Source organism: Tachypleus tridentatus, chromosome 10 (assembly GCF_004210375.1).
Source record: "Tachypleus tridentatus isolate NWPU-2018 chromosome 10, ASM421037v1, whole genome shotgun sequence".
Lineage (NCBI taxonomy): Eukaryota > Metazoa > Arthropoda > Merostomata > Xiphosura > Limulidae > Tachypleus > Tachypleus tridentatus.
Window position 1 is genome coordinate 84,473,563 of NC_134834.1, and position 12,047 is coordinate 84,485,609.

Sequence of the window (12,047 nt, forward strand, 5' to 3'; positions counted from 1 at the left end):
TGGTGAGATATCGTCAGACATCCGGAGAATGTTTACAATGAAAAGTGCATATCAATGGTATTTCAAGAACCAAAACAGACAAGCTGAAGTCAAGTCAGACATGAAGCATTAGAAGACCATCCACTTAGAGATATTTGGTATCTTTCGCATCACAATTAACTTATAGCATGATGGGCTATATAAAGATACAGATCTGCTGGGCTTATGTGATAGCTAGACAAAACCCTAAGCTATGGAAAAGAAAGTAGGTGCACCGCAATTGTTTGTTTGTTTTAGACTTTCGCACAAAACAAATAGTATTCTGCATGCCATAATTTAACCTGCGTTTAAGCTAATGAAATAGTTTTACCCAAGATAAACGGCAACAACTGATACTTATTAGGGAATTAGGTGCTTGTCCTTTGAAGTACATACTGAAGCACTATCTGTGTAGTTCGAATGAGTAAAAAGTAACACATTTACTGAAAGAAATATAACTTTAATCACATATATTGTCTAAGTACTTCTATAATATCCTGAAACTTCAGATGAAGTAATTATTAGTAACTTACCATGATCAGTATAATACTTAATGTTAATTATAGTCCTGCTAAGGAGATCAGTAGTGAGTTTTCATAGTTGTCAAACTCATCTGTGTTTCTACTTAGGTGGTTAGAGTGCTCAACTCGTAATTTGCGAGTCGCGGGTTCGAATTCCCGCACATCAATCATGCTCGCCCTTTCAGCTGTGGGAGCGTTATAACGACGATAAATCCCACAATTCGTTGGTAATAGAGGATCCCAAAAGTTGGCGGTGTATGGTGATGACTAGATGCCTTATCTCTAGTCTTACACTGCTAAATTACGGACTGCTAGCGCAGATAGCCCTCGTGTAGCTTTGCCCGAAAATTACAAAAACAAACATTTATATGCAATTTTCTCTAAATTATATTTCTCTTTTTTAACAATCATGGGGTCCGCATAATAGAAACTTACTTATAGCTCACCTTATATCAAACGTTTTGTTTTGAAAACAACAAAAAAATAAGCTATGAATATTCTCTGCAGCTGTCCCTAATTTTAAACGATTGACTGAGATGAAAATAGCCAGTCAGTAGCACCCTACAAGACACGTTTTATTTCACTTAATTCACCCACATCCTAAAATGTCGATACCATTTTATGGTATCTCACGTATTCTAACTGGTTCGCCAAATCCAAAATATCGAAACGCTGCCGCATGGCCAACCCCAACCTCCAAGGATAAAAGAAAGAAAGATCGGTTAATACAGTTTGCTTAGAATAAAGCAAACCAGAATAGAATAGACTGTTAAAGTAACACAAACTGTGAGGATTTCAGAAATAATTTAATCACCTCGTGTCTTGTTCTTCTACTAATATCTATATCTACAAAAACTCATGTTCATTACTGGTCTTGAGCTTATGAGTAAGTGGGTGCGTGTACACAGTTTTTATTACAACTCTGCACCCCATTCAAAGAGGATATAGATTCATGCGCATGACTAATCTTCAATTAAACAATCAGTGAAGGTTCAGAACAGTATTCTTTTTTATTCACTGTTTATTTATAAACTCTTTTCCTTAATATAGTCTGAAATTCTATGAACATGCTTCGAATAATTTAAATCATTGTAATTATATTTTTAATATAATGCTATTCCCTAATACCTTGGTGTCAGTGTACTTATGGGTGATATGAATACCGTCTGGGAAATAATAGTCCACAAACTTCTGAACGTATATTCATTAACTTTTAAACATGTACTATGTTTTAGTTGATGGCGTACAAAAGTATAAGTGTAGCCTTAGTTGTTTATTGTTCAGTCGTTGGGAATTAGTCTAGAAAGAGTTCGTGTTTTCAGTTAAGAATCGTTAGTTATTTAATTGTTGGTACACAAGTATTACTTGTCTATATATATGAATGGTAAATCATAGAATTCGTGGATCATACCATATAATTGCTGAGGAATTGTGATCATTGTCGGTTTTGATCCGGTTAGTGATGTTATAAGATCGACTTATGTCTATAGGACTACAATAGTTGAAATAAGTGAATCACGACTGGCAGTTTTTGGGAGCGATTGAACTTGAACAGTGTTGTTTTTGATCTCATAGTTACTGGTACATGATTTTGTGTATTCTATCACTGATCAATAATGGAATATCTAAATCATCCTTTTGTAACTGTTGAAGAATTGTGACCAGTGCTGGTTATTAGTCTGATAGTTCTTTTTATACGATTGTGACACGTGTCTATTTGAGTAGATGTTGTAATATTTGGGTCACGATTAGCTTTTGTTGTACATGATACATTATTATTATTTTCAGTTTTGTTATATATATATAAGTGTAAAGTCCTGGAAAACGATTTGTAATAGACGTAAGAAATATTTCACTTTAAGTAAATGTTAACAAGTATGTTGTTAGATCTACGCATGTTGAATACCAATTTCAAACAGATTACTTTTAGATGTCAACCAGTAAGTTGTTAGATCCAGGCATGTAGATACCAGTGTTAACCAGTATGCTGTTCCATCTAGGCATGTTGGATAGAATCTAAATCTGTACGCTGTACAACATCAGTAAGTAGATCCTTGACGAAGACTCAAATCAAAGTGTTACAAATGATAGAAATGCAGTTTACAAATGAATATACTAGTTATTTTACCTATCCCTGTTCCTATGACAAAAAACACATACGCATATATACACACACGCAGTCCTTGTACTCGTGCCAAAAAAAAAAAAAAAAGACAGTCACTGTCTCGCGCATGCGTCAATGGCTTTTGTCCGCATGTTGGTTAAAAATCGATAACTTATGAGTGAGTAGCTATCTTAGAAGGGCTTCAAATCATACATTCATTTGTACGTAACTACTCCAATCGCTTTGGAGAAAAACATGTCAAATACATTCTGTTGGTGTAGAGCTCAGAAACGGCTTCTTTAAGAGAACATTAACTCAGGAACATTCAGTTCTCCATAAACATGAAAATACTAGAGTAGCTGATTTAATTGCTCTTATTTAATCAATAAACTAAGATTAATTAAAATCTAATGTGACAGTAACAATTATAATTAATTTTTAGATCTTTAGCGTTCTATTTATACTTGATAACACTGGGGAACACTTTTTCAGTAACTTTGAGTTGCATTGGATATTTTAACTGATTCTGAAGGAGTTTTAGGCGCTGATTTCAAATCTGAAATTAGTTTTTCTCTACAAGCTCTAGTTTGTATGGAATTTGAGGTTAATGAAATTGTACAAATGTGAACTTGCGTAAACCATGTATAAGCATTTTCACGTCCATTTTTTGAACAGCCACCTTGATAAGTTCCCTGACAACCTGGGGGCTGTGAGTGACGAACAAGGAGAACGATTCCACCAAGACCTAAAGGTGATGGAAGAACGCTACCAAGGGCGCTGGGACAAAAGTATGATGGCTGACTACTGCTGGAGCATTAAACGAGATTGTCCAGATGAAGTGTACAAACGCAAATTCCTACCTGAATAAAATACACAAACAAATTGATAAGCTATTCCTATAATTTCCTATAATAACGAAAAATTAAAAAATAAATAAAAATGTCAAGTTGCATAAAATCTGTAGCTTGCAGACAAAAACCGACTTCAGATTTGAAATCAACACACTCAAATTGACTATAGAAAGGTCTTTTTTTAAATGCAACAAAATGAGTGTTCCCCAGTGTAATCAGGAATAGTTGTTTTACTGGACTGTATGATTAAGATCCAGTGGGAAATGTCCTAAAACAAACTGACACGAAACGCAGTAGTTTTTATACATTTCTAAGTAAATAACTTGTAGTTGTTGTTTTTTTTTTTTTTGCCTATTTCACTCAGACTTTTATAAAATTATCGGGCACATTGGAATTTGATCATTACGCATGCTCTATCTCCCCAACGAATGTCTTACGATTCTTGAAAAGAAGAATAAAAATATATTCGAATGTTCGCTCCACCTACAATATTCATTAATCTTTCTTTTTTTGTTTGCTTATATTTTAGGCTTAGCTCTTTAGTGTGTCAGCGATAAGGTCTCGGGCTTCTGACATTAAAAGTTCGGGATTTGATACCTATGGTGAATACAATGAAAATAACATGTTGTGAATCTTTCAGCCTGTGAAATGTTTGCAATAAATCGCTTTCAAAACATGTAGAGTTTGAAAAGGGGCTCTGAAATTGTTGATGTTATAAAACCTGTTTATAAAGAAACAACTCAAGTCTGAAAAATATATTAATCAACGCCATCTAATTATTTGGTAATAGTTTTTAATAATACGATGAAATGTTTCCTGAATTCTTTGAAATGTTGTATATAAACAAGCAAGAAAGAAAAAACTGTAATGACCATGATACAATGTTACAAGAAACCTACGCAAAATGTATAAGACAATGAATGAACGGTATAAACAGTAGACATTCTTAATGTCTAAAAAATACGATGTTAAATCGCCATTATATAGACTTATGTCGGAAATATATTTTATACATTCTAGCTGCAGTGGTATTATAGTGTTCTATACAATTACGTTATGTTGGTTACTGTTAATTTGTCGTTATATGCTATTACGAGTATGATTATATTGTCTATACGAAGTAAAAGAAAAAAAAACCATTGTAAGCTGAGCTTATATGTTTTAATATTATTAAGTTATATTTTACGTGCGCAATAATAAATTATGACGCACACACACACACACACATGCACACGCGCTTGCGTGCATATATATATAAATATTATATTAAGCTAATTTTAAGATACATAAAATAAAACAATTACAAATAACACATTTCCTGGTCTATATGTCTACTAGTATATCTTTCTGTTTAACCACTTGTCAGAAAAATATCCACTTATGTTTAAACTTAAAATCATGTGAAGAATTTACCATCAGTCTTGTTACTGGCGTCCATTTTTGGCACCGATGACACTTGCTGTATAGGTAGAGTTAGAAACTGGGAGATATTGGTGGGGGAAATCGCAACAAAGCTTGGATTCTTTGCCCAGGTCCATGCACAGGGCTTCTCAAAATCGCAGTCAAATTCTGAGCAAGTAGAGCATTGAAAAAAAAACAAGAAATGTGTTATCAAAATGGAAAAATAGCCAAAAACTTGCGACATCTTGATGTCGTGTAACAGCTTATATTTTTCTGCGTCGCCGTCACCACGGCTACTGTCTCCCATCATCCCCTTGCTCTGCCGCATCTTGGCGCGAGCACTGATGTCAGGTTGGTGCCATGGTAACACCCGCACGCGCACTGGTCGTCGTTATTCTACGTGTTTTGTGCTAAGTCACAGGGAGAGCACAAATAATATGGCCGAGAAAAGAGTTCTCTTCCGGTAGTAAAGAACACATGTTCTCTTTTGTCAGTAGTTAATCTATCGTTCTAAACGTGAAATGATCTTACATTCCAAGCTGTACTATTTATGGATTACGCGTAGATTAAAGTTAATTGTTGAGAGAAAACCCTTCCATTTGTATTGACGTGTTCTTTTAATCGGCATTGCCTGGAATAACGTTTATTTAAGCAATGTGCAAATGACAAAACACAGAAGTAGAAATTAGTGCCAGAGTTAAAACACACAATGTTTATTTAAAAGATATACGAACATTTTGAGAAAGGCGCTCACATGAATGACGTAACAGTGTAATTAGCCAAAAGAACCTTTGCCAAGTACGTAAACACATGCACACGTGAAGGAATTTTGGACAAAAACTATGATGCGACTTATTACATTCCTAAAAACAAAACAAAAAAATAAAACTTCGACTGAAATAAACAATTTAAAATACAATGATCGTACAATATATATCTAATTAAACGTAGCACTCAAACAATGTAGCAGTCGTAGCAAGTGAATATAATCTTTCTTGATAATATTTTATGACGCCTAACATTTAACCCTCGTCCTCCATACTGTCATCCAACAACTGATAGGAAGTTTACAATAAAGAAACGATTTAGTTACATTTGGAGATTAAATCGCATTTATAAAGCTTATTTATTTCCCGTAAAGAAGTTGTTAACACGTGCAGTTAACGAGTGATTTTCATGTTTCTATGAGAAAATGCTACTAATTAGAGTTTTTACATCCAGACTTGTCATTCATTGCCACATGACTATAGGTTGTTAAAAGTAAGAAATCGTACATATGTAGATCTACTTTGTTCAGGTAATGACTGCAGGTGGCCTGAGTAATATAGATTGTTAAAGGAGGACTCGTGCACGTATGTTTATCAGATGCTACAAAAGTTCTAACGGTTCTTTTTCCTATTACAATCGAGTTTGTTTTCTTTGTAATGAGTAAATCAATGTTTTTTGTTTCTTTGATTTGTTAAAAGGCTAAAGTAAGCTACTAGTTACCGTACTGCACTAATTAAATTTATAAAACCAGTTTAAGATATTTTTATTTACTTTGAGCGAGCACTATCCATTGTTCGTAACTTTACTTAAATCTTAAAAAGTGGAAACAACGAATAGACGGTACAAGTTGAGCTGTGTGTACAAGAATACCCTGAAAACTGTTTTCACTTATTTCATTTCACATCGACAGTCACAATTACACCAAGATTCGTGTTAATTGAACGAGTGTCAGAAAAATAAACCATCTTTACGATGGTGGATTTGTCTTCAAAACTGCTTTTTAGCAAGTGAAAAGTCTGTTGTTTTTCGTCTTGTAAGTCGGTTTCGATAAAAGATCCAAATCTATATTTGAATAGTGAAGAGGTAAAACTGAAACCTAAATCAAACTTATATCTCTTAAAGTGCAGTCGCATGAACTCAAAGTGGAAACTTAAAATCAAAGCCATTTGTTCCACTATTCGAACTTTAATATTTTATGTGTCTGTATTTATAGTTATTATACTTTAACTATTACAGTTTATGTGAATTAACTGTTCTCGAAACAAGAACAAGGTAACAGACAACACGAACAAAAGGTCTTACTTGTCCGGTATGCAGTTTCTAGCGTTAGAATTCTAATAGAATTCATATTGTTTTAATTTCGTGCAAAACTACACGGAGGTCTATCTGCGGTAGCCATTCTTAATTTAGCAGTGAAAGACAAGACGAAAGGCAGATATTTAACAACACCCACCATCAACTCTTGTACGACTCTTTTATCAATGAATAGTGAAATTGACCGTCACATTATAACGCTCTCACAGCTGAACAAGCGACCATGTTTGGTGTGTCGGGGATTCGAATCTGTGACCCTCTGATTGCGAGTCGAGTGCCATGACCAACACAATATATTTATGTACAATTAAGTTTAATTTACCCTTATTTTTGTGTGTTAACTTTCCACTATACTGTGTGCCTGTGCTGTTATGTAAAAATGATATAAACGCCATCCTTACTATCTAGTTTACATTGTTGTTAAAGGAATTGTACCAATCATGTTTACTTTTACTTCCGATTTGGAAGAATTAAAAAAATACATACTAGAGTTTCATGCTATTATGAAATACGGAGATATTAAGTAGTTTTATTGATTAACATCTGATAGATTAATGGTGCCTGGAAATGAGTTATCAATAATTATTGTTTTAAGTGCATTGTATTGTAATTCTATTTTCAGACAATTTGAACTTAACGTCAATATGTGTTGTAAGAAAAGTGACGATCAAATCTTATTATTCAACTAGAAAAGAGTAGCTCAAGAGTTGGCGGTGGGTTACGTTGAATGTCTCGTCTCTATTAATTAATCTATCAATTCAAGATTAGGAAAGCTGTACGCAGGTAGCGCTGCCGTACAGCTTTGAGTAAAATTCTGAAAGGATTGTTCCTTTGTTTTGAATTTCGTGCAAAGCTATATGAGGGATATCTGCGCTATTCGACCCAAATTTAGCAGTGTAAGACTAGAGGGAATACAGGTAGTCGTCACCGCCCACCGCCAACTCTTGGGCTACTTTTTTACCAACGAATAGTGGGATTGATCGTCACATTATAACGCTCCCACGACTGAATGGGCAAGCATATTTGTGTGACGGGGATTTGAATCCGCGACCCTCAGATTACGAGTTGAGTGTCTTAACTACCTGGCCATGCCTGGCCTTTCTGAAAGGAAACAAACAAACAAAAAAGCTACAAAGTCTTGAAAATATTTCAATAGAATGACGAGGTCAAGAACTGTTAACTTTCTTTTCATTTTTCTGAACCTTATAAACGTGCTCAGGCCTTTATTTCGGCACTCGTAACCTATTTTCGTGGTGACTTTCACAATTCTAAAACGTAATATCCTAAATAACAGGGCCTGGCGTAGCCAGGTGGATGAGGGAGTGACTAATCGTAACTGTCAAACTATAGTCAAACTGCACGATTCGAAATTTTATTGCGGATAGAGCAACATCTCAGTTTTTGACACTGAGCTGCAAAAATAACTATATTAAAAGTTACTGAGGATTTCAATGAAATAGTATTTCATCTAAGCCTTATGTTACGTTTACATGTATATTAGACCTAATATTTAAATTAGATTACAAATAGATATACTGGTACTAACGTTAGAGTGAAATAACATTAATTATTAATATACATACATGTAAAAGCCGGGCGTCAGTCACATTCGATCTCTCCATATTTCGTTAGTTAGTCCAATTCTACTTTTTATTTCTCCTTGAATACTTCCTGTTTTGAAGATCAGTAGTAGCACAGTAGTACGTCTGTAGATATACAATGTTAGATAGTCCATTGTGTTCTTTTGTGTTAAATTTCAATCAACCTCTTTTGATTGCCCATTTCTATATTAACTTAAATTAATTGCTAAAGTAGGCTTAAACACCTTCTACACTTTGGTAGTTTTTACTATATAAAAGCCTGTATAAAACTGTAACAGAACCTTACAACCATAAAGAAATGTATTCAGAGACTTATGACAGTGGTTGAAAATGATTTCTATAGAACTCTCTATATTAGATGTATACACATACACTCATAGCTGTTTATTTCTCTTTGTTTAATTGTTTAATATCGATATGTAGATGTAAATGGGTTTCTATCTTTCTGCTTAACTGATTTTTACCTCTATATTTAAACATGACTAAAAGATATTTGTTGAAAGCTACACGAGGGCTATCTGCGCCAGCCGTCCCTAATTTATCAGTGTAACGAGAGGGAAGGCAACTAGTCATCATCATCCACCGCCAATTTTTGAGCTACACTTTTACCAACCGAATTGACCGTTACATTATAACACACCCACGGCTGAAGGGGTGAGCGTGTTTGGAGTGACAGGGATTCAAACTCGCGACCTTAGATTGTGAATCGAGCACCCTAACCACTTGGCCATAAAAGCTGTAATTCTAGACACTTCCTACGTATTGACTGTTATGGTTGGTTTGTAAGGTGTTTTTGACACCATAGACAGATTGGTGTGATTAATATTCATTGGTCTCATTTTAAGAGTGCAGTGACGTGACTGATTACGGGTGCTGACCAGATTTCTCAACATGGTGATATCCTTGTAAACTTTATGGTGAATAAGTTAAAAACCACTTTCTAGTTTTAAGAGTGTGTTTAAATCTTTGTTTTATTATGTATAATAAAGAAATGAATAACTTGTTCCTTGACAATTAGTAAATGCTGTTCTTGCATTAATATAAATTTTACACATTTTTAACATGTTTTATAACTTGTTTGAAAGCTTTTCTTATCTCTGAGTGGATAAACCCGTGCATATTTAGAAAACACGTTGATACATATTGATAAATACTTACGCTGGTTGTTAGAGTAATTTTAGATAGAAAGATCCACCAAATCAGCTTGTCGTTGTTCATCATTCCAAAACAACCAACTCGGTCTCTTGAAAATTTATATCTTACTAGTTTGTGTAGAGTATATTTATTCAGACGACACACCAGGCTGTGTCCTGTTTTATAGTAATGGATATCCTAGCACTTTCACAGATCTAAATAAAATGGTTACACAACAATAACTAGCACTATATGTATAATTATTATACATATATAATAATGTTTGATCTACATTAGACATTAGTTACTACACATATCAACTACTTTTATTTAGTTTAATATCAACATTGTCTTTAACTAACAATAATTTGACTTTTGGAGCAGATGGAGTTAATTATTGGATGACTCAAAATGTTGCTAAGGTTAAGAGGCTTACAACAGTCTAGGACTACTGTGTCAGAAACAAATAAATAAACAATTCAAAACTGCTTTATTAAAAATTATCCCATTTAGATACTGAACATGTGAGTTTTTTGACACGTATAGTGTGATCTTTATGTTTCACATACAACCATCTATTTACATTTCCAATAACTTCTTGTGGTATATTAATATCTGAGAAATGTTCTGCGTAGTTTGTTTTTCGTTTGGTAGAATTAAACTTCTTTCATTTTTGTAGCATATCGTTAATGAGGTGAATACTTCTTTAATCACTAACACCTTACGACCATGTCATATCCCCACAGGAATGTGTTAGGTTTAACAGTATTTGAGCTATCATTTTGTATTATTAAGGAATGGTGTCGACGGCCACTAAAGTTTCGTGAAACAGTGATTTTATTGTAATTTTATGAGATTCCATGGCTTGCTAATGAAAGGTCTTAAGACACATTTCCAGTGGTTTATCATCTTTAACTTATGGTCTACGGGTAACTATCATTTTGTATGACAGAATTCATATTATTATCTAGAGGCTTTAAATATTCATTGACAGCTGCTTTATAAAGTTTAGATTGCTAAAATATGTGTGCGTGTGCAAGGTTTTCAAGAATGTGAATTCTTTGTTTTGCGTGTCTCATATATTTTTTAATTACAGCAGCTTTACCAGTTGTCTATGCTGGCATACCACCAGATAATGAAAGAATTCGGGCTATGGGTATTTGCGTAAACCTACTTTTTGACTTAGTATTTTCTTAACATAAATAAAGACATGTATCATCTAAGATTTTGCTTTTTTTATGTTTATCATAGTAATATTATCATTTAAAAGATATTCTCAAATTCATGTTTTTTGGGGCAGTTTATGTCGATAAGTTATGGTTTGGTTTGTTTTGAACTTTGCGCTAACCTACACGAGAGCTATCTGCGCTAGCCGTTCTAATTTAATAGTGTAAGACTAGAGTCATCACCGCCAACACTGGGGCTACTCTTTTGCCAATGAATAGTAGGATTGACCGTCACATTATAACGCCCCAACGGCTCAAAGGGCGAGCATATTTGGTGTGACGAGGATTCGAACTCGCGACCCTCAGATTACGATTGGAGCGCCCTAACTACCTGGCCATGCCAGGTCCCTAGTTTTTAAAATTGATTAACTTTGGGGCATTCAAACAACTACAGATTATTAAAAAATATTTTAAAAACCTTTCCAAGAACTCGTTTTTATTTTTCCCATTTAAAACAATGCTAAATTTATTTCTCAAAAACTAGCTACACTCAAGAAGTAGGGATATAGATGTTTCTTCTCTCTCAGAAGATGTGGTAAATGTAATGGATCACTTATTTGGAAATAACATACATAACCTCAGCATAATAGACTAAATTGTTGCTTACACTTCCTGTTGGACTTGACACTAAACATGTAAATGGGAGTGTAAACAGTTATCTATCTCAGAATCTAATGGAAAATAAATTCACCATGAATTATCTTATATAGATCATAAACTTGGGGCCAGAATCTCGTGATAAATAAATAAGTAAATAAAATTCAATGTCCATGTGGTAATGTATTAAAATATTCATGAACGTGTCATTTCTTATAAACTAGACGATAATTCTTGTCTTCTGTATTATTAACAATGAACTGTCTCTTTAAATCCCTACATATTTCCTTCAGGTTTGTTACTTTAATAGAATGCAGAAAAAATAGTGCACATTTCTACTATTTTACTCTTTACTGATGAGAAGTTTAATTTCTCACTGCTGTTATCAAGGACATAACCAAGATTAATATCTTTAATCTAATTTTACAGCTCACCAGTGGCACAGCTCTAGAAACCGGGTTTCGATACCCGTGGTAGGAAGAGCACAGCTAGCCCAGTGTGCAGCTTTGACC

The 12,047-nt window shown here is 34.1% G+C and overlaps 1 protein-coding gene across 2 annotated transcripts in view; it reads right to left on the reverse strand.

Annotated features, from left to right (window-relative positions):
• LOC143229753 (tyrosine-protein kinase receptor-like) overlaps positions 1–5,494 on the reverse strand; it is a 215,406-nt gene extending 209,912 nt beyond the window's left edge. For both annotated transcript variants that reach the window (XM_076462508.1, XM_076462507.1), the window contains exon 1: positions 4,908–5,494. In XM_076462508.1, coding sequence (XP_076318623.1) covers positions 4,908–5,223 — 316 coding nt within the window. In that variant the 5' untranslated portion in view covers positions 5,224–5,494. The remainder of the gene's footprint in view (positions 1–4,907) is intronic.
• Between the last annotated feature and the right edge of the window lie 6,553 nt (positions 5,495–12,047).